The sequence below is a fragment of the Macrobrachium rosenbergii genome, chromosome 50, assembly GCF_040412425.1.
Source record: "Macrobrachium rosenbergii isolate ZJJX-2024 chromosome 50, ASM4041242v1, whole genome shotgun sequence".
Classification (NCBI taxonomy): domain Eukaryota; kingdom Metazoa; phylum Arthropoda; class Malacostraca; order Decapoda; family Palaemonidae; genus Macrobrachium; species Macrobrachium rosenbergii.
The window spans coordinates 36,965,226-36,991,748 of record NC_089790.1 but is presented as its reverse complement, the minus strand read 5'-3'; the positions used below and the strand labels follow the sequence as shown (position 1 = coordinate 36,991,748).

The following is a 26,523-nucleotide window of genomic DNA, read 5'->3' as shown; positions in this document are numbered from 1 at the left end:
GACGATATGTACTGTTCTAAAGAAGAAAGAGGAAATTAAGGCATTAGACACTGCAGTAGGAGTAACGAGAATATTGTTTAAGCAGCGTCTGCAAGCAATGGAAGAAATGGAGAAATTGCTGCTTCTCTAGCTGAAGCAGAAAGAGCTCACTGGAGATTCTGTGAATCAAGCCATGATTTTGCAGAAAGCCTTGACCATTTATGGGGAAGTCGCCAAGGACTTGCCAGGTCCTTCTCAAGAAATGGATTTCAAGGCGAGCCATGGAGGGTTCGAAAAATTGATGAAACAGACGGGGGTAAGGCCAGTTGTCAGCGTGACAATAACTGAAAATCACCAAAAACAACAGCACTTATCGTTGTTAGACAAGCACCGTAAAAGTGGTTCCTCGATAGCCGGGGACACACACACACACACACACACACACACACACACACACACACACACACACACACACACTCTCTCTCTCTCTCTCTCTCTCTCTCTCTCTCTCTCATGTGTTTTGGCATCGTTGCTTAGGCGCCAAGAACAGTTGCACAGAGTGCTTTCCTTATGACGTAGTCATGTCACATCTGTATCAGGCATTCACAGGCTGTTAACAAGATGATGATGTGTACAATATTGTTTTCGACCAAAAGGCAGTCACAAAAGCTCCAAAGAAGAAGAGTGCTCTCCCAGCCCTCCCCATTTTGCTTCCTCCCCTGAACAGAATCAACCCAGTCTATCCCCCTACAGTACCCCTTGTCAGTGTGCTATATAAGCTGTTAAAACATTACCAGCATATTCTTGTGCCTTTGCAGCAATGCAAACCAAACAAGGCTTTTTCTTCATTGTATATATATATCCACATATGTGTTGTGGTGGGCTGTGGTTGCTTGCAGGTAGTGCACATGCTGATAATTGTTGTTACTTCCCAGCCTTGGCCAGGCAACGAAGTGCTATAAAATGGCTGACAGTAAAATGAAAACAAAACAGAGAAAAATGTAAAGAAGATGATTTCAGGCAGTCCCTGGTTATCAGCGCGGGTTCCGTTCCCAACGGCATGATAACCGAAAATCGCTGACAAACGGGGATCGGCGCCACTGATAAGTGGGGATCAGCGCCATTAACTGGAGACCAGTGTCGAAAATCCGGTTATCGTTGTCACTAGACAAGCACCGTAAAACCGGATCACTAATAACCGAGGACGCTGATAACTGGGGACTGCCTGTACTGACCTTCGGTACTGGTTTTAGTCAAGTTACAGTAAGGCATAATTATACTCTGTTAACAATTAATGTTTACTTGACAAATAATGACATTAGCTTACAAACTAATTATAACTAGGGACATACATGAATATCATAAATAAGATTATATCATTAGAGGACGGTGCTACGAAAAGTGAAATTTCATGTCCCTTTGCACGTGTATGGGTCCAGAAGACGAATGAGATTTTGCGATTTCACTCATGATAAAGGCATCCCTCTGAAAGAGAGAGGTGTCAGATTGGCAAGGATTGAAATAATAAGGATTCACTAATTAACAATGTGCCCACGAATGGCAGCCAATCGAAACTCACTTATATTGCACTGCCCACAAATTGGAATTAAACTAGCATGCAAACAATGGGTGGCCATAGCTCAGAAAAGGCTGGACTAGGGAACCAAAGGAAGGTTTACCGAGGTGAATGGAGAGAGAGAAATGCATGTGCTGGAGTACAGAATTTACTTGGAGGGGTTCATTAAAAAGTTGAGAAATATTTGGTAGGTGGAAAAGCAAGCCGCCAAAATACTAGAGTTGTCTTAGGCTTACCGTAGGTCCAAAGGAACGATCCAGTAGATGGGTATCCTGAACTAAGGCCTGTCACACGTGGGGCACGGGTTGGCGGACCTGTGAAATGGGCAAGCGAGAACAATGGATGTCTGCTCGCTATCAGGGAAAACACAATTGAGAACGAATCCGGGCCCAGGCGGCCGAGCTTGGTAGCCCGGATCGCCTTAGGGCCCAATATGGCCGCCACTTCAGGTAGTAAATCCCAGTCTTTGTAGTGGCAACCTGGAAAGGAGACATTTGGCAGCAGTGGGGGAATAATACAGGGCAGCAAAATGAGAGGAGTATACTATATGGGCAGCCATTTGCACTTTGTTTGCATGGGGACGGCCATTTTATGAGCAAGGGTTAAAACTGTCCTTATTACTTGTGAAGTGTACTGTGTCCCATCATCTTGATTGATATTGATAAAAGAAAGGTTTTATTGCATATGCCAAAACTCATCCTTTGTTGTCCCATAAAGCAACAATTTATTAGGGGAGGGCTTTGAAAAATATGGAGAATATGTTTTTAGAAAAATGGGATGTATGGTAAAACCATCTTCTGATCATATGGATCTGCTAATATATAACCTCTGCAAGCATGGGAGATTTATAATTAATGGATATGAAAGGGAAGACATTACCCAAGATAGTAGACTCATGAAGCACATGAGGTGTATAGGCAGGTACTCCATAAACACAGGTCTCCAAGTGTGCAGCAGCTATGAGAGATGAAGTCATGAATAGGAATAGGATGAGTGGTCTGGATCCCATCCAGATGGTAACACATGACCCAACACATTCCAGCTGGTAACATGATCTAGCACAATGATAGTTCCAAATGAATGAACATTGAGAGGTTTTTGGGTCACACCACATAGATATAATCTTGTTTAAAATGTAGCATAGCTCCAGGCTGTATTGAAACCTCCAGCACTTTGATCTCAAGTTGTAAGAAGTTCTCTGCTTAGCATGTAAATTACCCATGAAGTAACCTACTGAATTCAGTGTATAGCATTCTTTGACCCAGGACAGTTCTGAAACAGACCAAATTCAACACATGGAGAAGAAATCGTTCAAATGAAAATTACATAATTTTTGTTGAATCTTGAAGTTGTGTGAAAAGAACTTACCATACAGCGAAGAGAAATTACAATAATTCCTAGAAGAGGAAATTTGAAGGAATTACTTAGCCTCATCTGTAGTGGACCAAATTGGCATTATCTATCTTTGGGTCAGGCTTGTCTTCCATTCCACCACTACTAACTGATGATGGTAGATTGGTTACTGGCCCTAGGGAAAAGGCTGAACTGCTTCATCAAGCTTTTGAAGTTAAGTAATCAGCTGAGGATGTCCCTCTCCCAGATGATTATCATCGTGAACCTAAAAAATGTGCATTTCGCCGGGGTGTGTCAACCCTTACAGGACAGGCTAAATATATATTAAGCACACCCCCAGACTGGGCAAACTTTAAGGTTGGCCAGTTTAAGAAAAAAAAAAACATCAATGGAAAGAGGAAGATATGAAATGCATATGGTGTTAGAAAAAAGAATCTTTAAAATTTTCTGTACTTCCCATGGGAAGTTGAAAGTGAATATTTACAACTCTTTTCCAAGACACTCATCAGAATATGCTAATTTTACAAAGGTTTAGTACATGTTTTTTCTAATAATTTATTTTACTTTCTTGTATAAAATTATAATAACAGCTCACACAATATCATAATAGATAAGAACTAAAATCAATAACAAATTGTGATTATATTTATTGTAAAATATTTACGCAGATTTACTGAGACGGGAAACTGCAGTACCTTTTTGTGAGGTATTCATATTTTTTCTAATATTTCTTTGTAATTTACAATTATAGCTGAACTAGTATCATAAAAGATAAGAACTAAAACCAAAAAGACATCCTGGAACTACAGAGGCAGCACAACCCTCCATGAGATCTCAAGGCACACTGATCATTCTCAAGTCCCATACTGAGCTAATACAGTTGCCATAAGTCATTTATGGCCCATTGAAGTGATACAAACATTTTTCGCGCTAAATTTATCCAAACCATATGGCGCGCAGTATTAATACTCATAGAGTTAGCCCAGTGTTTGCCCAAAACCTTTTATAGTTCCTCGTATGATCATGCCCGTCCAGTAAGGGTTAAGAAAATTCTTGATAATCTTGATAGCTGGGGTGGAGAAGATCCTGATGTTTTCTTCCCTCTGTTTTTTAAAATAGTTTCTAGTGTGTTGTCTCTCAAGATTAGTAGATTCTATAGATTTTTATGTCGACATATCTTTGGGGGTGAGCACCAAGCTTAGTAATATGGTGCCCCTTCCAAAGAGTGGCATGTCTGCAGACAGCAGTAACTACAGGTCAATTTCTGTTCTCCAAAGTAGCAGAAAAACTTATTTTTAAGCCACTATATAAGTATATGGAATCTAAAGGATTGTTAGCAGATAGTGTGCATATAGGAAGCAGGTGGTTGCCTGTGATGCTCTTTTAGACTTGACATGCCATTTGCAAGAGAACCTTGATATGGGGTTTTGAGTGCAGAGTAATTCAGATAGATTTCAATGTAGCTTTTGATTTAGTAAATTACAAGGCACTTAGATATAAACTTACTCTTGGAGTGGGTGGATGCGTTTTAGGATTACTCCAAGATTTCCTTAATGGTAGGCAGCAGTGAGTTGCTGTTGCTGGGATCTTTAGTGAACCAAGACCTATTGTGTCTGGAGTTCTGCAGGGTAATGTTCTGGGTCCACTGTTAATTTAATATATACAAGTGATATGGTTGTTGGCCTGGAAACCATGATTGTTCAGTACGCCGATGACGCAACACTTGTGGTTGAAGTAAAATCTCCACTTATGAGAAATGGAGCTGCTCTCAGCCTCAATCGGGACATGGACCAGATCAGTAAATGGCATAGTCAGTGGAGCACGAGGCTGAACTCCAGTAAAACGAAAACGTTGTTGATTAGCAGATCTCATACAGATTTTCCACCCCATTCTTCCCTTCAGGTGGATGGAACTTTGCTGAATGAATCTGAAACTTGTAACTGTTCTAGTTGTAACTTTTGACTCACATCTTACTTTTGAGAAACATCTAATGAAAGTGTCAGTAAATGCTGCACATAAGTTAGGTATTGTATTGTACAAAAGGCCTCATATATTTACCACAGTCATAAAATCAGTGCAACCTGTCTTAGGTCATTTGTCCTTCCTTTACTAGAATACTGTTCTCAGGTATGGATGTCTGCTTCTGCCAGAGATTTATCTCTTTTTAGATGGAGTGGTTCATGATGGAAGGTTTCAGTTTCTTAATATTAGCAGTTATGACTTGAACCACTGACAGTTGGTCTCTTGTTTGTCAATTTTTCATAAGTTGTATTTTAACAGGTCTTTCACATTCACAATTTATATCCCTGATCCTCTTTTCCTGCCGAGAGCAACCAGATTTGCTGAGCAGCAGCACTAATGTGTACCATTGGACTGTGGAACAGCCTCCCAGAGGATGCCGTGCAATTGGAACTTCAAAGTGAAGATGCAATGCATTGCTACCTTAATACAATTCTCCTTGTATTCTAATAATTTACTTACATTTTTATTTATTTATTTCTTAATCTGTTTTTCTATCGTTTGGGAGCTTGATTTCCAGTCAATGGCCTATATGGGCGTGTTCCATATGAATTGGGTTCATCTTCTGAATAATAATAATAATACCATTGTGAACGAACAGATGAAGACGACCAGAATTATTCTCTCTGTTGGAGGCACAACTTGATGGCTCTCATAGGGTGGAGAAAGCTGTCTTGAGAAGAGGAGGGCAAGGCAGAAATAGGGAGTAATTATTTTCATTATTGTTTAGAAGATGAACCCTATTCATATGGAACAAGCTCAAAAGGACCATGGGCTTGAAATTCAAGCTTCTAAAGAATAATTGAAGTAATTGAAGAATGAGCTCTTTTTAGCAGAAGAATAAATCTTAGCCACAAACTCAAGAATAAATGAAAGACATACTGAAGATCAACAGCTAGAATAATCCCGTAGGGGGGTAGTGCTATCAGTGCACTGTAGGCATTACTAAAAGGGTGCTTGTAGTAGCCCTTCAGCCCTTAGCTGCACTTATTGTTTAGCCCTCTGCTTTACCTCTATTCCTGCCTCCTTTCTTCCTGTCCAACCTCTTAACTAATACTGCTTGGTGTAGCTGAGATTCTCTCCCAGTTCCACTTTTGAATCCTTGCACTTTATTTTCTGGATCTCTTTATTGTTGTCTAACCACTCCAACTCCCTCTTTTCACTGTCATCTTAAGCACTGAATGGCTAAAAGTACAGCAGCACTTGGATTGACAGCCTAAATTTCTTAAGTCAAGAGCTGGAATAAGAGAATCAGCCTGAAATGGCATGGAGCTTACTGACACTTAGATGAGGTAAATCAGTTAGGAACAGTCTGGAGAGTCAAATTGAGGAAGGTGTATAATAGGAGGGTAAAGTGGGCTTAGTGCGATTACACAGTACCACAGTAAGCTCCAATTTTTATTAACATTAGTCTATGGAGTAGCCCAGGCAGATAAAAAAAAAAACAGATCAGGAAGGTTTCTGTCATTGCCTAAGTCATACCCATGCTGGAAGAAGGATGAGAGTATGAAGCACTAACCTATAATAGTATTAAACAGCAGGCAGAACTTTTGTCTCAAGTCTTCGTGAGCAAACAGTGTAGTAAGTCCATGGTGTCGCCTTAGCATACTTTCCAAAGCCTAAGTTGTGTTCAATGACCTCAGGTTTAGAGAAGTCAAATCATTGCTTCTGAACCTTGACAGTTAATGGAGACATCCTAAAAGGATCCTCCCCATCTTTTTTGAAATGATAGCTGATTTTATTGCACCTAAGATTACTACTATTTTTAAAAGTTAAACTTTCAAGTTTTCCTTTAGTTTATCATGGCCCCTGGACTATAGGCCAATTTCATTTGCCCATGTATTATCTAAGGTTTTTGAGCATCTTTGTAGGTTTGTTGAAGATGATAATCTGCTTTCAGCATAACGGTTAGGTTTTTATAAAGGTCTTGGTACTAGTGATGCACTCTTGTCAATATCAACTGTCTTGCAAGATGCTCTAGATGAGGTTGTAGAGGCACACATGGTTGGTTTAGATATTAGTGCAGTCTTTGACTCCGTGAATCATGAAGCATTCATCTACAAGCTAAGATTGTTGGGAATTGGTTGATCTTTTGTTAATATTTTTAATGAGGTTTTAATAGGCAGAACCCAAAGTTTGTGTTGTTGGGCATTATTGTTGCTTTACTCATATCATTTTAGGTGTTCCTTGGACCTTTTCTATTTATTCTCTATACTATACTCTGGCTACGAAAGGTTGAGACCATCCTACAATTAGTGGCGTTGACAAGCTTCCCATCTTTCTGAAGGTGGTATTTAATCCTAATCCAAAAAGGTACATTTTCCGGATTAGCTTTAAGGTTAAGGTTAACCCTGAGAATGGACATATTCAAGCATGCTGTCCAGTTATTTGCTTTTATTTACAAGTGACTTCACTTTTAAGCAATGTACACGTGTGCTCATATATGTTAACGTATGTATTTGTTTACATAAAAGGAATATATAATATATATTATATATATTATATTTATACACACCTTTAATTAAATTTTGTATTGAGAAAAATGAAAAATGTACAGCAAGGTCCAAGTGTAATGTTTTGATCTTCGTGTTTTGCTTTTGTACCGATGAATGGAGGGTGGGTGACAGACAATCCTCTTTATTACTGTGACCCGTGGTCACGTCCCTTAATCATCCACACATGAGGAAATGGCAACGGCGCTCGAAAAAAAAAAATGCCAGATACACCAGATTATCACCCTTTTTTCCTGTAAAGTTTGAACGGGTTTAAGAAAATATGGCAACAGTGCTAATCACCTTTGAGTCTCAACCTTTTGTGGCCAGAGTATAGTGACTTGTGGCTTGGTTTGGAAAACAAACTAATTGCATATGCCGATGGTGCTCCTGTTCTAACTGTTGTTCCTTCTCCGCACTTTAAGTCTGTAGTTGCAGAATCCTTGAATAGAGGTCTGGCACATATTCAGAAGTGGAGTAAGCTTTGGGGCATGAAGCTTTCAAAAACTCAGGTTGTTAGTCATTTCAGAACACTTATACCTTTGCATCCTGATTTACATTTAAATGGTATGTTTTTAAATGGTAGTGACTCCCTTAAGATTTTAGGCATAACTTTGATAAGAAATTGAGTTATGAGAAACATATGTAATAATATTTCTTTGGTTTCTCAAGAAGTTGGTAACTTGCAGTTATGTTTTTGAATGTTTCGTGGTGAAGCTATTATATAAGAGTGTTTTAACTCTCCTCCTCTTTGTTTGGAGCACTGTTCTCCGGTGTGGTGTTTGGTTGCTGATTCTCAATCTCAAACTCTTGGATAAAGTTATGTAATCAGTCAAGTTTATTTTGCCAACTTTTAGGGTTGATTTGTGGCACAGAGTGAGTTCATTAAGTTTGTTGCATAAAATGTACTACTGCAACAAACATCCCCTGCACTCTTCTTTACCTGACCTAGCTGTTTTTGCCTGCAACACTAGGCAGGCTGCTGCTGCAAAGTGTGTATAGTTTTTTTAGCATCATTACCCGGTCTGGTAGGAATTTTATCTTGGCTATAACTAAAATGTAGAATAGTTTGCCTGGTGCAGTTGTGAAATCTTCTGATCTCCAAATATTTAAGAGAGGAGCAAATTCATTCCTGCTATCTGTTGATATCTGAATTGAGGTGTATTTGTTTTATTTTCTGTTTCTTCATATATATTTATCACCTTTTCTTATAACTTTTCTCTCTTTGCAGGCTGATTTCCTAAAGGAGCCCTCTTGAGTTTGTAGTCTGTTGACCTTGTCCTTAAGGATTTTCAGCTGAATACTAAAAGAAAGAAAGATACAGTATTCTTGACATTTCTTAGGTAGACATGTTAGGTAAAGAGCATTGATAGAGGGCCTGCAGGGGTTGTGATAGCTGCTGCCATAACTTATGAAAAGCAACTTTCTCTTAGACATTGCTTGATGATCACCACATGGAAAAATGCAGTAGCTGTGGGTAACTGTAAAACCTGCAGAAGGTGAGCTCTGTTGGACATGTCTGTCAAGTTATTAAATGAACTGAGGCACTGAGAATCCCCTACCCCACTACTCAGGTGAAGACACTGACTGCTAACAAGTCTAAGAGACTGACTTTGTCCCTCCTAGTTTTACAAGTAAGTTATGGCAATGGTTTTGTTAGCCATGACCTTAATGTAGTAATCTGAGTGGACAAGCCACGAAAGCTTAAAGGTTAATGCCTTCCATAGTGTAGGTAGTTTATGTGCCTGCTACTCTCTTTCTGGGATCATACCCCTCTTGTTCAAGTGGGTACCCTAGCCTATGTTAGAGCTTCTGAAAACATCAGAAGTTTTAGGTCAGGTGGAATCTGTGATACTCTCTTCAGCAGGTGTATGATGCTGGTTCACACTGGCTAAGGGAGCTAGAGTCTTGATGTAGAACTGAGAAACTTGACATAGACCGAAGCAAAGGGTCTGGAACTGGAACAAATGGCCACATCATATAAAGCAAAGAAATTTCTTGGGGACCAGATGGACTGGTGCGAAAGTATGCATCCCTCAGGTCATTGAAGCAAGAAAGTTCCATCAGCACACCAATCTCCAGACTCCACAGTCTCCCTCCAAGAAACTTATTGAGGTAGCTAAGATCTGTAATTGGTTCCAGCCTCCCAAAGGTTTAAGATAAGGAGAGGAAAGGCTGTAGAACCCCAGTCTGTGGAAGAATCTCCTCATGGACCTGCTATGTGGCGTAGAGGTTATATACTTCATTGATGAGCACTTACATCTCACCGGATGATGGGAGTTCAGAGGGAATCAAAGGTGGTAATTGTTGCGTAGAATCTTCAGAACTCTAAGAATCTGTACCTTGTGACTAGACTGAGACTGGTCATGTCTGCCAGAACAAAAAGGCAACTTTCCATGTGTGAGACTTATAAGCTGAACATGCTGATATACCTAGCATGGACAACTGAGAATGGCCTGTGCTGACCAAAGGGGGTCCTCTGTTGATAAAATGACCTGGGTCAGGAAGCACAGCAAGCAGATGAGGACAAGATGCTGAAGCATCCTAGTTAATGGCTCTGGTTGTGTGTGTGTGTGTGTGTGTGTTTCCATAACTTAGAATATCCTTCCTCTGAGAAAAGGTCAGAAACCATGGGGTCAGATACATGCAGTTATCAGAGTTCTGAAGGTAGCAAGCAAGAGAGGTCATGTAGTACTACATCTCTGTCATCACTTAGCAAGTAGCCCATACAGCAAGCATGAAATGAAGAATGCTGGAGGGAAGGGGTAAGCCTGCAAGGTCCTTCCCATCTGCTGAATGTGAATTACCTGCAGTCTAGGAACTGGTATTACCAGGCACTCACTCCTATCAGTATAACACTTCAACTCTACCCCAGAGACACTAGGTCATTTCCATTTCTGCAGCAGTAAGGCTGTTTAACAAGGCATGAAGGTAGCAAGACCACCCTAAGCAGTGGCAAAGGATGTGAGCCTGGATTTTGAAGAACAACCTTGGATCTGGTGAAACTTCTTGAGCCATGGCAGGTAATGGAGAACAAGTGAGAGGTGGATTGTCACAGAAAGGCTGCAGAAAAGGATATACAGTCAGGCATGAATAGCAAGGAGTGTTGGTGGATTGAAAAGAGCCAAAGGAAAATGAGAGATGTGGAGGGCTGACTGGACTCAAAAGGGGATGGGAATTCACTTGCTTGGACGGGCTGGGGAGTGATGATGTGAGTCATGGATGTGCATTGGAATTAGTGGCTCACCATTGTTGAACTCTGTAAGAACCAAACCAATACAGTCAGGAACAAAAGCCATTAAATTTTCAAATACTTGGAACCAGGTTGTTATTACAGTATTGGCAAGGATGCTAAAGCAGAGTAAAAAGGGGCAGCTGAGTAAGAATCTAACCAGCAGGACCAGGCAATCAAGATGCCTCTTGACATAGCATCAAGATATTCTTGGACAAAAGGGGCCTCAAGGGGACAGCCAAAGAGGACCATTTGGCAGTAGGATATTTGAGTGAGGACAGAACAGCAGACTTGAAATGGGGATTATGGGTACTCCAGTGGGTAACTGCAGAGTGCAGGACCTGCATATTGAACCGAATTAGATATGGATGTGGTCGAGTACTCTAAACCCTGTGGGGGCTATTGCCGTCAGTGCACCTCATGCGGTGCACTGTAGGCATTGCTTTAGGTTCTTTGCAGCGTCCCTTCAGCCCATAGCTGCAACCCCTTTCATTCCTTTTACTGTACCTCCATTCATATACTCTTTGTTCAATCTCAATTTCCACCCTCTCCTAACAGTTGCTTTATAGTGCAACTGCAAGGTTTTCCTCCTGTTATGCCTCTCAAACCTTCTTTACTCTGTCTCCATTTCAATACTGAATGTTCTCACAGGTCCCGGTGCTTGGCCTTTAGCCTAAATTCTATACTCCTAAATATGTAGTATATGCAGAAGCTGACAAATGCCATGAAGTTCTTGATTATATGGGAGGTTGTGGTTGTACAGATATGCCAGATCAGAGTAGAAGGGAGCAGCTAAGTACATAGGAACAGGATAAACAGGATAGTACTCAAAACCAGCTGGGTATGCAGAAGCAGGAACAGGATAGTACTCAAGCCCAGCTGGGTATACAGAAGCACATACACAAGCACAACCAAAGGGGATATTGTTAAACACGTTAGCTTGGTTGTCAAGAGATGAAACCAAAGCAGTAAATGTACTGATCGAGAAGCAGATCGCAGTCTTGCTATTCACTCATTCATGGAAGGTTATATTAACTGCAAAATGGAACAGGTTCTGGAGGTCAGAGGAAAACCATCTCAAATGGCCAAAAAGTTGTCCACTGAATAAATAATCTCCAACAATGAAGGAATTGGTTGAATAACAGCTAGAAGAGGGGACAGCTTAGGAGGAATGAATGTGGAATTGTAAGGAGCAGTAGAAAAAGGAGACCAGAATGTCCATCCTTTGGTGACAGGAAGATCATTAAGAGAGGGAGTCATGGCGTTGAAGTTACATCTTAATGTTTTAAAATCTTCAGCTGAAAACCCATATGGACAGAGTCACTAGACTGTTAGCCTAAGAGGGCTTCAAAGGGAAATCAGCCTGCAAAAAGAGAAAAGTTATAGGTAAAGGTGATAATTAAATATGAGGGAATAAAAAATCAAACATAACCTTAGTTCAGGAAACATCAATAGAAAGCTAGAATGAATTTGCTCTTTGCTTAACACTTGGAGATCAAAAGACCCCACAACTGCACTAAACAAACTATTCTACAATTTAGTTGTAGCTGAAATAAAAGTCCTAGCAGACTAAATAGTGTTAAACCTGATACTAGAAAAGGACATGCTGCAACAGCACCCTGCCCAGTGTTGTGAGCAAAATCAGTTGGGTAAGGTAAAGAGGAGTGCATGGAAAGAAAGAAAAAAAAAGGAAGACATTATATTGGAGAAGCTGTGTCAGGTGAGAAGACCCCCAGTACCACAGATGATCTACACCACCACTTGTGCATGCATGATTTTAATGGGGGAAATGTTGGCACATTGAGGAGAAAAGTGTGTCTAAGGTATCACTTTGGTGCTGGAAGCCCAATATTTATACACGGCTAAGCTTACAGGCACCACTGATCTGTGGACCGCCCCCATACACACTAAACTGTCATTTTGGCAGGAATACTATTGGTCCTACATAATTACAAATGTGATCCTTTTCCAAGTATCATAGTAAAGCTGCTTGATTAGGATACAAAGTTAACTCATTTAATACACTCATAATCTAGAACTTTAAAAAAAAGTCAGTAAGGCATAGCCAAGATAAACATGGAAAAAATGAATTGAGAAAAGAAAAAATCATGATTAGATAAACAATCTTTACTAAATCTATGAATGGTAAAAGTGGAAAATCATGTAGTAATTACAATCTGAATGGAAGTAATCGTGTAAACTATGAAGCTGTTGAAAACTGAAAAAGTGATTTCTCACAGTTAAACAGCAGACATGCAAGCACCAATGACAAGGCAAAAGACACTCTAGTGGAATAAACTCATTCAATCCTGAGCCCAACTCTTCAAAGTGAAGTAAATCAAATAAAAGTGAATAAATGGTGCAGGATGAAAATGAGATAACTGGTTTAATCCTGGGAAGTTCAGCAGCACAATGGACTTAGAAGATATAAAGTAGAATAATAATGAGTTGCCTTACGTGACGATGTAGCATTTTAGTTGAATAATGAGGAGTTGCCGTACGGGACGATGTAGCATTAGTTGGTTATGTGGAGTAATGGGTTCATATGGAGAAATTATTTTTTATATAATTTTTTCTTATTCAAACCCATTATTTTACAGAAAGTACCTCCATCCTTTCCTCCATATTGCTGGTTCAGACCATCCATAGAATTACCAGTTTTTACCCCCAGGAGCACTCATGTATTCGGATGCACACTGATGGGAGGTTGAAAGGATGACATGTGAAGGGTGTGAAGAGATTGCACTGACATAAAAGATAGGCTATCATAAAGTGAGTGGTTTGTACATGAAAAAAAATTAATTTTAATATTTGGAAATTATATATTTGGAATCTTAGATTATGAAGAAGTGGAGGGAAGTGCTGTACAACAGTGGAGAGATGCTGTTAGCAGTTGTTCAACGCTGTCACGTCTACATCTACTTGTGGGCATGTTTGATTCATGCATTAAATGGGAGAAATCTATGGCTACAAAGGTATGTAGGTCATTGAAACTGTTAAAATTTTTCATCACAAATTGGACATACTTTATGAATTAACTATCACAAGACTGTTTACAGAAAAGCTCATTCACAAGTAGAGATATAGTTTTTGAAACTCTGATATGATGAATCATCAGTAACCAGCCCTAAGCCTGGGAAAATGGGGAAGGTTGGATTCTCTAGTAAGGGTATATAGAGCATATTTTCAAGATTTCAGACAGAAGCTATTGCTTGTGAAAGGAAAATGAAAATCTGCATGAATGGAGGCATGACAATTTGCAAATTGGTCAGGGTTGAATGAATGAAAGGATAATTAGAATTGAAATGCTTATAAGAAAGACCATAATAAGTTTTTTTTGTTATACATAGCACAGAGTAAGACCAGAATTGTCAGCAATGTTACAATTTTAGGGAACACTAGTAGAAGGCCTAAAATAGCTATGTTGGTAATCTGAATTTGAAGGTACTGAATATAATGTGTTTCAAGAAGCCAAGGGAGATGTTTAATGTACAGTAGTTCAGTGTTTAATGGATGGAGAAGCTGAAACATTGTTCAATATTGGTATGAAAAGTGTAGATAATGTCAAAGAAAAGGATGCAAAATACTAAATTAACCACAGCTTAATAAAGATATAAAACAGAAATTAAATGTAAGGAGTATCATATTGTTTTAGCAAATATTAGAAATTGGAAGATGAAAATAGCTGAAAAACCATTTTAAGAGTAGAAGTGTGATTTGACATCTTGGAAGGGCTACAGTCAGTAGTTAGCATAGCTAGCATTATGATCAGTCAGTTCCCTATCATTTAGCTTATGATGATCTTCATACATACTCTAGCCTAAAAATAATTTCTTTATAACTTATTCATACATCAGTCTTATGACAGCTCCTTTATTAAAATGAATAGGTCACAACAAATAAAAATAATGCACATCAAGACCAAGTTGATTAGTATTCTCAGAAATCTGTAAAGTTGTTGAAAGAGTTCCAGCACTCCTGCTTTACCTGGAAGGGCATGATCATGTGAGGCATAATAATAGATCTAGAGTTAGTGAGGATCAGTATGTTGCTCCATACAGTTTGAACGAATTTTGTGGGGAAAATGTTCATATCACTTCACTGGGCTGTAAATGACTTATGGCAACTATCACAGCAACTCTAGTACCTCAGTACAGGATAGAGGTGGTTCATTATGCCTTGAGATTTCATGGGGGAATGTATTGCACCTTCCTATCCCAAGACATCTTTGTATATATTTGCTCATAAATATACTCAGGTATTGCTGTTGTTTTAGTTCTTATCTTTTATGATGGTATGTCAGCTATAATTGTAATTTTGCATACTAAAGTGGAAAGAAATATTGAATAAAACATGTATACCTCACAAGAAGGTACTGTATTTCCCCATCTCAGTATATCTCATAGTATACTCAGAATTTGTTACTTAATTTAGTTCTTATCTGTTATGGTATTGTGTGAACTATAATTATAATTTTTACAAAACATTTTAAAAATTGTTAGAAAAAACATGTGTAACTTGGTAAAATTAGCATACTTTTATGAGAGTCTTGGGTTGAATTTTTCTCTTATACCATGTGTATTTTCATATCTTCCTCTTTCCATTTGTTCTGCATTTTGATTTTGTCTATTCTTTCTTTTTCATGTTCTACATTTGCTTCGGTATCTATAGGTTTCACTACATACATTATATTTATGATATTTTCAGACTAATACCAATACATATACATACATATATTTAACTCTGTCGGTTTTGTATATTATATATTAACAATATCTACAATATTTTCATGTCTTATGTTATCTATAACTTCAGTAGACATGGATCTGTTTTTACTACTTTTATATGATTCCAGTGAAGTACTTTTTCCTTTAGATCACTTTCATTAATTACCCTATATTTGTGTAATTTTAACACTACAACTCTATATGGTCCAATGAACTTGGGAGATAGCTTTACATTTGGCCCTTGTAGAACATGATTTTGTACATAAATTTCAGTACCTAAAGTAGTCTGGTTTAATGGTACTTTTATTATAATATTTGACATGAGTGTTATGAACCTCTTTTATTTTTCCTTGTTTTCACGATTGTCTCGAAAGTATGTCTGGTCTTCCATGCAATGTAGTCATCATAGTTATAAGTATGTCTGGGTGGTGTTGCATCGTCTAATAATGTGTTAGGCATTCTTTTCTGGTAATTATATAGCAAATAATGTGAGGATTCTCCTGTTGTTCATTTACAGCATTATTCAATGTGAACTGGACGTCTTTTGTTGCTAAGTCCCAATTTTCCGTCCGTGGGCTCACTAAAGTTTTCAGGATACCCTATATTTTACGATTAGTTCATTCTACTGCTCCACTAGAACATGGTTTATAAGCTGTTATTTGACACTTATTTCATAAAATTCACATAATTTCTTTAAAAGATCACTAGAAAATTCAGCAGCATTATCAGTAAGAACAACCTGTGGACATGAATGTCTTGTGATAATTCTAGATTTAAGGGCTTCTGCTACTGTGGCTGCATCTCTGTATCTTACTGGTACGATTTCTATATATCTAATTAGATAGTCTAAGAAGATTAATATTTGTCTATTTCCTCTAATAGTCCTTGGAAATGGACCTAAAAAGTCCATAGTTACTACCTGAAATGGATTCAATTCTGATGGATGTTTTTCAAGTGGAGCTTTAAGATTTACATTACCTTTATGATGATTACAAATTATACAGTTTTGTACAAAATTTTTGGCAACTTCACTACAATTTGGCCAAAAATAATTTCTGGTTATGGTTCTGCTTGTCTTTTTTAATTCCTGGATATCCTGCTAACTTATATGAGTGTGTTAGTTCTAAAACTTCTTTGATTAGTGTTTTTGGGATGTATAGATGAAAATAACCATTCTTCACTGTTGCTTATTCCATTTATTAATTGAAAATCAAGTTTTAAGGATTCATCTAGCATTAATTGTCTTGCTATTTGTCTGATTTCTGCATCATTTTCTTGTGTTTTTACTCTCTAGATCTAAATCTACTACTTGACAACTAAAACAAAATGTATTAGTGGTTATACATTTTTCTGTTTCTTCTTGAGATCTGGATAATGCATCTGCCAAGGTGTTAAATTTCCCTGGAATATATCTGAATTCTGGGGCAAATTCTAATACACTAATGAACCATCTATTGAACTTCATGTTGTTGGTAAAGGCTCACTTTTTAAATAAGTCACAAATCAGTTTGTGATCAGTAAGCTCATTAACCTTATGACCTAAAAGTATCTAAATTTCTTTAGACCCCAATATAAAGCTAAACACTCTCTGTGGTACTGTAGTTTCTTTTTGCTGGGTTTAAAACTCTGCTAGCATAATATACTGCCCTCATTCTAGTGTTTGCCTTTTGCAACAATACAGCTCCTAGCCCTGTACTTGAGGCATCACAAGCCAATTAAAAATCTTTGGAAAAGTCTGGATAGACTAAAACAGGGTTCCTGGTCATTTGTTCTTTAGTGTTTGAAAGGCTGTTTCTTGTTCATCCTTCCATTCATAATTAATATACTTCTTTGCTAGTTCTATCAAAGGTTTGGCTATAGTAGCAAAACCCTTTATAAAAGGTCTATAATAACCTACCATACCTAGGAACCTTCTTAATGCCTTCAAATTAGTGGGAGCTGGGTAATCAATTATTGCCTTTATTTTACCTGCCTGCATGTGCAGTCCATCTTCACTAATTACATGACTCAAGTATTCTAAGGATTTCATCAGGAATTGACTTTTCTTTAATTTAATTTTATTCGTGCAGTTCTTAATCTTTCTAGGACCATTTCTATTGTTCTGAGGTGACTTTCTAAGCCTATGCTAAAAATTATAACATCATCCAAGTATACTGCAACATTTTCGATATCTCCTAGGATTTGTAACATTAATCTGACAAATGTTAATGGGGCTGATGTGAGTCCAAATGGCATTACTTCAAACTGTAAATGTTCTTTGTGTGCTGAAGGTTGTGAATTGTTTTGATTCTTCATCTAAATGTACTACAGTATCCACTATGCAAATCTAAGGATGAAAATATTTTGGCCCCTCCTAATTGAGCTAACATATCTTGGATTATTGGCATTCTATCTGGAACTGTGTTGGAATTTAACTTCCTGTAATGTATTACAAGTCTCCCACCACCATCCTTCTTTGGAACAAGTAATAATGGGGAATTATATGGAGATTTAGAAGGAATTACTACTCCATCTCTTTTCATTTCCTTTATCATATTATGAACTATGGGTCTCTGGCTTATGGGTAATCTGTAATTAGGAATAAAAAATGGCTTGGCTCCATCATCTAACAAAATTCTATGTTGTTGAACATTTGTTCTTCCTAGTTTATCTCCTTCTATAGCTATTACATTTCTGTATTTCTCTAACACCTGAATTAACTTGTGTCTGTTTTCTGGAAAATCTGTTTTATTTACTTTTGATTTATTTGAGAGTTTTGGCCATTTATAGAGAAAAATGCTTTTTCTTCTACTGTTAGTAAAGGATTGTTAATAGGAATCCCTATGCAAAAGACAATACCTGCGTATAGTGTTATCTGAATAGTTTTGGACATGAACTTCGCAGTTATCACTATTCATGTGGACAAGTGAATTATCCATTCTTACAAAATCTGGCAAATCTTCATTCAGTAATAGAACACCCTTATCCTTTACATCCTCTTTTGATCTCATATATTTTTGTTAAACGTTTTGGGTACAAAGTTACTGGTCTGTTGAGTACAAATTGTACTTTATTATCATCAGCTGTGCTAACACAACATATTTCTTCTTCTTTTATGTCTGAAAAATAGCAAAGTTTTGCATCTCCAGTGGTTTTTCTGTTATTTCTATTATACTGTTTATGTCTGGTTTATTTATTATATCTGAGAGCAGTACTTCATTTAATATTTTCCCTTCACTTTCACAACTTATTTATACATTGTTGCAATTATAGGTATAGGCTCCTTGATTTTCGTTAGGTTCAGTGTTTTGGTGATCACCATTATTTATATCTGAGTATATACCATCTGTATGTGCACATCTCAACAATTCTGAAATAGTGGGAATTTTTCTTTGTTATGTTTCTATTTTATCTTGCTTATCCTGGTTACTTATCTGCTTTTCCTCTGGGTGTAATTAAATTAATTAATCCCTGCTTAGTAGGTGGGACTAATTACATCACTAGAAATCTTAAGATTTCTGGTTAGATTTGCACAACTAAGCTTCACAGGTGAGGCTGTTATGGCCTTCTTTAACGATTTCGATGGTGATTATTTTGGCTACGTATTCATGACACTTTGCTTCCATTGTCATTCCTTCAGCTATTTCAGTAGATTATACTCGCACCCTGCTAAGCATAACATATCCTGTTCTCTCTCTCTCTCTCTCTCTCTCTCTCTCTCTCTCTCTCTCTCTCTCTCTCCTGTTCATCAATCTATCACTGGTTCTCTTCTCAGTTCTTTTTTTCTCTGTTATATTTACGTTTTACATTTGGGCTGATCCCTACAATGGCTGAGATAGAGAGGTCAGGGCAATGCCCAGGCCTAACTGAAATTCATTTGTCTTTGTAGTTAGTACAAAGCCAAAGAGTGAAATGCACTGGGATGCTTCATTTATGAAAGTTACAATGTGTATACTTAAGAAAAATACAAATTATTTTAAAAATTTGAAGATTTTATATATACTGTATATAAGTGTGTGCTCATAAGCAGTCATATGAATTTTTGTCTGCATGTCTGTTTATTATCTCTTTCTTGCATTGTGTATATTCTTGTATTTTCCAATTATCTAAATACATGTTGTGGAATCTGTCTCTCCACTTGGTACATGATTAAAACATCTAATGTTCTATTTTTGAATAAGCTTTTCCGTAATCCATTACAGAAATGTAAGGTATGTAGGGCGCAAGACACTTCGGTTCCATTGGCAATATGTGACAGATGCGAGGGTAGCTACCATTGGAGATGTCTGCGTCCTCAACTCAATGAAGAACCTCCAGAGCCTTGGCTTTGTCCTGGCTGTCAACCAAGTAAAAACAAAGAAAGAAGAAAAATAACAAGAAACCAGGTATGCCATGTATCTTTATATATTTATTTATTTTTTATTATTATTTTTTTTTTTAGTTGACTATGTCCATTGTATCAGAGTTAGTGAAACCAATTAGTTTTCTAACCTCTCTAACACAGCAAGAGAATGGATCACATCACTATTGATTTTCTCTGGCAATCATGTTGAGTAGAAGCTTGAAGTACACACTAAACTAAACTATTGGTTAGGCAAACTTGCACAATGGGGCTATTTCCCCATTACATAACTTTTCTTTAAACAGGGAAAAAGGTGAAGGTAAAAACAGCCATTTAGTATCCTCTGCAGCAACTCCTTAGTGCTACATGATTGTAGGTTCTGCACAGGAAAAGAAATTGATCATTCTTTCTTAAAAATAACCACATACACAGGTAAAGAATCATGTCTCTGAAATTGTAAAGATTAAAAAGAATATCCAAAAGATGCTATGATGCAAGAAATTTTCACAAAGCACTTTGGTTAATCCAATTGTAAACTTTGCTATTAATAAAGATATTCTTTGGGCCTTGCAAAAGCTAAATACTGTATATTACCCCAGTGATCTGGTTAAAATACTTTATAACAATGGCAATTATTCCAATGTACTGTACTGTTAATGTAATCAGGCATTGTGCAGCTGATCTCTTTCTTTGTGTTTCAATATTTTTATTCCATGTTTTAATAAAAGTAATATCCCTAATGTAATTGTTGTCTCAATACTGAGTATAGGGGCTGGGGCTTTGCTCTGATTTTTATGGCTGAATATGCCAGAATTTTATTCTTGAGTGCACTTTTTTTCTATATATTTTTTTTTTTTTTTCGGAAGATGTCTCGTTTCTTTGCTGCTTTATATAAAGGTTATATTTGTAGGCTTCTGTTTTGGGAGGGTACGAGGGACTTTACCACGTTTCCGTTATAAATTGATGTATCTTGCTTGAAAGAGATTTCTTCTTGTGGCTCTGAATTACCGTATTTTTTTTTATGGGATTAAAGGTTTTTTGGGAGGTTTTAGTCATATAGTTTGTAAAAAAAAAAAAAAAAAAATAGATTATTAGGCTATTCAGACTATTTTGGGCATTTTCAAAACACTTACCTTCCTAAAGATGAATAGTGTCGATCAAGAAATTTACAGTAGTGCATTACATATTTAAAGACTTCAGCCGCAGAAAATAGTTTACGATTGCTTACAGCACTTTTTGAGTGTTGTAAGAATTTTGTAAATTTTTTGGTATACCATACCAAGTAACTGTAGTTGCAATATTTTTACCAAGCTTAGAGTTACAGTATTATTAATTGATTTGTGTATGTGTGACAATGAGTGAGTCTTGGCTGGGCATTAGTAACTTCGTTCAAGAAATCCTGGCTGTTGCCCTGCACAAACATGTACCTAGAGATTCTTATTAGATATTTATTAGTGTGTGGACAAATGCTCACACACATGCAGTGCCTTTTTAATTCTTATTTTCTTAAGTGTATTGTTGCTTTCACCCGTGTATTTATTGGCTTGTAAGGCCCTTCTCAAACAGTATTCCTCATGTAAGGAATAGTGCATATTCACAATGAACGTTTGGCAGTAGCAACATCAAAGTGACGTACAGTATTATTCAAAGGTTTTATATCTGAATAATGCACAGTAGTTGTGTTCTATAACTGTAGACTTTATATTCTAATATTTTGTATGCATTTTTGTACTCAGACTAATATTTAACCCTTTTACTGTTTAATACGTACATGTATGTTGTATACCAATTTTACTTGCACTGTTTAGTAAGTATATAGTCTTGATGCTTTAAGAATGGTGTTAAGTATGTATTTATCATTCCCTTTTCTTGCTGACCTGTCAAGGCCAACTCACTTTAACAAATATTGTCTGGGCTTGAAGTGATCTTGTGGATCCTACCCAAACAATAACAATGCGTCCCTTTCCCCTTTTCACCCCAATTTTCCTCATTTTCCTCACTTCATGCATTGCTCAATTATTAAAAATTAATACATGAGAGGACAAGTAAATAAAAGACTGAAGATACAGTAATTAAATAGCATTAAGTATCATAATTGGCAACAGTCACAGTATTTTTTTTTTTTTTTTTTTGTGAAATTTTGTAAGAAAATGGTAGAATCAGTTATGCATACAGAAAGTAAACAGAATAATGATTAAAGTAAATGGTATAAGAGAAAGAAACTAATTAGAAATAAACACAATCCCACATTTGAATGATCGCATGCTTGTAGACCCATTGACACGTATATTTTAATTTCTGCTGACAATCTGGGTATTCAAAATGTTTGCTGGACGAACACTTATCTGACCACTGGGGCTCCCAGAGTTGTTTACCATAGGTAATGGTGAAAGGTTAACACACATTGTCCATTGAACATTGAGATGAACAGTATCAAGCATAAGATGAGAGTCATCAGGAATAGGGATGAAAGCAATTTGTTTATACATTGTCTTTTCTTTATTCATTATGCAGATGTATTTTTTCCTTTCATGTATGCATTTCTTTTGCTGTGGAAGCAGTACTTAAAGAATTTAAATTTTTGGGTGGACATGCATCTAGCATCAACAAATTTGCCCTGGCAAGCATCTCTGGATATAAAGACTATTGAATCAGTAATTCAGCTTGCCATGTAGTTTTGTAAGCTCAGTTTTCTCTACTGGCTGTCTCAAATTTATCCATTTCTGCTGGGCCCTTGCCTACATGAGAATCATTTTGGGAATGAGATTGAAACAAGAACAATAACATAATTTGATAGTAGAACATAATTATATAAGAATGTGAGAAATAGTAAACTGCCGTGGTCATTGCAAAGGAGTACCACCTAGGGTGTGATTGTGTTGCTATTATGATTGGTGAAGGCTTCCTGCAACATCCCTTTGGCCCCTAATTGCATTATGTTTATTTTGTATCCCATTTCTTTTAATCTTTTTCTACTTTACAAGGTAAACTATTATTTTTTAAAATTTCACCCAATGCTCAGGAGTAAATCCTTCAGACCAGCTGTATGGAAGACTAAAACTGACTCCTTGGTCAAGTAGAACTGCTATTATTATGTTCAGATAAATTTTCACCTACCCACATTTCAGGTTGAAGAGGAACGAGAAGAACATATGTCTACAGAATTTAAGCAAGAGAAAATATGCAGAGTTTGTGAGCGGGGCATAGGGCTAATATTTTGTTCAAATTGCCCGGCTGCTTATCACTCTGAATGCCATGATCCACCACTTCAAACTCGAGCAAGGTAAGTGTTATTGACCCATATTTTTTGGTGACATTTATTATTACTGGTGTCAGTTGATAATGGAAGTAGGTTTTTCAAGGTCTGCTGGGAATTTTAGTTCTAGAATTCCTTTTCAGTTTTGTATCTAAAAAGAGGCAAATCATCTTTTGCCAACATTTGGGCCTGACATGGTAAAGAGTTTCTGACCACATGATTTACAATGTCATAATTATGTTCGCTATTTACAACAAACCCATTATAATTTGTTTACAATAGTAGTTTTAGACTAACACGTTTTTTATTAAAAAAAAAAAAAAAAAAAAAAAAAAATCTTAGCACAGAGTACATGCATTCAGGCTCCCGAGTCCTCATCATTCAACTGGCACACCTCTTGTGTAGCTAAGAATATGTACAGATCCCAGAATTGTCAGTTAAATTTCTGGGACTTTCTTGAAATTGCATAAAACGTTAATCAATTAAAGCGTCAATTCATGTGGCGTTTCCATTTGTGACGGGGTTCCATTTGTCAAAAATCATAAGAAAACCTTACTTTTAATGCTCTGGATGCATTCTAAACTCATTATTATTGAGTTTTACATAAAAAAACCTTCAAATTATGATTATATATTTCTTAATAAACATGCGTCGTAAGCCAGGAAATAATGATGAATATATTTATCGTAACCTATATAAGCCGGAATCAGAAAACGGGGATATATATATATATATATATATATATATATATATATATATATATATATATATTATATATATAGTATGTCCCCTGTATTCACAGTGGTTAGGGACCACAATGACCCGTGATAAGTGAAAATCTGCGTTAAGTTGGTACCCCCCACTAAAAACACTTATAACTGCCTATTTTAATAGTTCAAACACCAAATATACCTTAAACTATTATCCTAAAATACTTTATTATAATTTCAGATTCATCTTACAACATTACCCTTAAAAGTATATGGCTTACAGCTACATGTTAAAACTAATCAAGTTCCCCCTATATTCAAGTGCAGCCATTTTCTCATACAGTATTGAAGCTGTCCTGTTTTCTTTTTACATAGAGGGGAAACATTGGGAATTCATTAGTAGAGTAAAGTACTGTACCTAAATATTTAAATGCGCATTAAAAAAATACCAAATTATCAATGGAATGAACAGTGATAAAATATTCTCTTGTGTACTGTTTTGTGTTAATGACACCTTACTTAGAATCAACTAAACTTGTAATAAAAATCTCTCTCTCTCTCTCTCTCAGTACTGTACATATCCTTTAATGAAATGTGACTTACCGTATCATAAACATAAAAGTACAAAACTAAAACTCCAAGAAGTTCACGATGCATACGAATGAGTTCGTGCATACATGTACATACGTATGCACGCACTCATTCGTGTGTGTCGTGAACTTCTTGGAGTTTTAGTTTCCTATTTTTCTGTTTATGATACAATAATTCATATTTCATTGAGAGATCCGAGCAAGGAAGTGAGAGAAAACAAAAATGCAACTCGTTTAACAAGCATCCAAGCTGCAAGCTCTATGATTAGCTACTTCCAACCCTTCCAGCCCATCGCCTTCAAGAAACTTTGGTACCCTGCTGTGTGATTGGCTATTTCCAATCCTTCCAGCCAATAGCATGCCGTCCCCCTTGATTTGGGACCACCTTAACATGGTGAGAGGGCTCTTGAACCCTAGGAAGCTGTTCCCGGGTTTGAGCCCAAGAGTCCCATATGCTATTCTGTATTTCTTTGAATTAATTTTTGCGGAATTTTCCGCTTTTGCTAAAATTTACTGGTCCTGATAAATAGGAAAAGATATCATAGCTGGGATTGGGTTTATGCCCTAAGCACTGGGCACTGTGGTAGGACCATCAACTGCTCGATAATATTCAGACCTGAGAGTTACCAGATTGATAGCTCAATGACAGAACTATTCTCTAGGACTGGACCATGGATTCCAGCGGGGTCTGGTTCTGGTGGGGATGATTGTATTCTTGTAATACTCTGTCCTAGCAAGAAGGTTTGACTTACACTTGGGCCACTCTAAACATGTTGTGCCATCCCCTGGTGGGTAGGGTCAGGAGCAGACATTTGGGAGTCAGTTCTCACTTGTGCCACTGGTGGAAGAATAAAACTCCATGAAAAGCTGATGATATCTTTTTAAGGTTTTCAGGTTAAATTGTTTTTCCTCCCTCAAATCTTTATGCTAAGTGAAAATAAAGATTCGAGTACCCCTGGGTCCTTTGATGGTAGTGACTTGGCACAGTTGACAACCGCTGGAACCTCCTCTAACAACCTTTCTTTAGAAAAACCAAAAAAGAATCCAAATGTAATCATACTGGAACCTTATGCTCCAGTACACAACAAATCCAAAAGAAGTAAATATCGTGTTGACCCAACCTTGACTCATTTTGACTCCCCCTTTGAGAGTGAAAGTTGGTCAAGGTTTCTAACCATGGAAACAGAACAACAAATTTCAGCCCTAAAGTTGGAAAACTTATTAAAAAGACACTCAAGGACAGAAATGATGTTTAGACATAAAAATGATGTGGCTTCCATTGGCATATAGAAGCCATAACAAAAAACCAGTCTGAAGACTATCTATCCATAAAAAGTATCGACAATGTGAATGTAAAAGTAAAGAAGCATGACACTATGAACAGCATTCAGGGTACTATTGTACTTCCTGAAAATAATGACGAACCAGTTGATAAGAATATACTGTTGGGCTCTCTTAAAATGAGATATACCAAATTGTGAGCCATAAATAATACCAAGTAAACAGAATAATAAAGTATTAAGAATTGTAAAAACAAAATTTGAAAGTCAAGATCTACCTTAAAAAATAAAAATTGCGGGCCAAAATAGAGAACTGAGGCCTTATGTTCCAGAGCCACTACAATGTCAAAATTGTGGTAAATATGGACACATGAAGAAAAACTGTCAAAATGAACCTGTGTGCTTATTGTGGATATGACGAACATGCCACACAATGGAAATGTAGTGAGCCAAAATGTGTAAACTGTGGACAAGATCATCATGCAAGGTCCAAAGAATGTACTATATATACAGTACGGAATTGAAAATGTTACAAGAACGAAGAGGGATGTCTATAAAAGTGGCTAAGTTGGAATTAAAAGTGAGAGGAATTCAAGATCCATCAAAGAAAGATATATATTCTTAAATAACAGGAACCAATAATGAAACAAAAATACATAGAAGTAACGGAGCACAGAAAAGTAAATCGCAAGAAGAAATTAATGCTGAAGGGAAAAAACTAAAATGGTAAAGAATAAAGAAACTGGTGCAAATGATGTGGATAACATTTTATCAAATTCATTTGAAATATTAATGCAAGTAGGAACACAGGAGGACACTACTACGGAAGAAACAGGAGGGACATGATAGACTGGAAATTAAAGATGAAAAAAGGCCATTGGAAAGAACACCACCCAAAACAAAGAAACCAACAATTGTTAGAGAATCATCGATCAAATCAAAGACAAACATTATCTCCTAAAATAATAGTAAATCTATGAATACAGAT

General features: G+C 36.9%; 1 protein-coding gene across 4 annotated transcripts in view; it reads left to right on the top strand.

The window, feature by feature from the left end:
* The window catches only part of LOC136832839 (tyrosine-protein kinase BAZ1B-like), a 193,388-nt gene that overhangs the window by 131,133 nt on the left and 35,732 nt on the right, over positions 1–26,523 (top strand). For all 4 annotated transcript variants that reach the window (XM_067094492.1, XM_067094491.1, XM_067094493.1 and 1 more), the window contains exons 20-22: positions 13,490–13,626; positions 19,560–19,742; positions 22,828–22,982. In XM_067094492.1, coding sequence (XP_066950593.1) covers positions 13,490–13,626; positions 19,560–19,742; positions 22,828–22,982 — 475 coding nt within the window. The remainder of the gene's footprint in view (positions 1–13,489; positions 13,627–19,559; positions 19,743–22,827; positions 22,983–26,523) is intronic.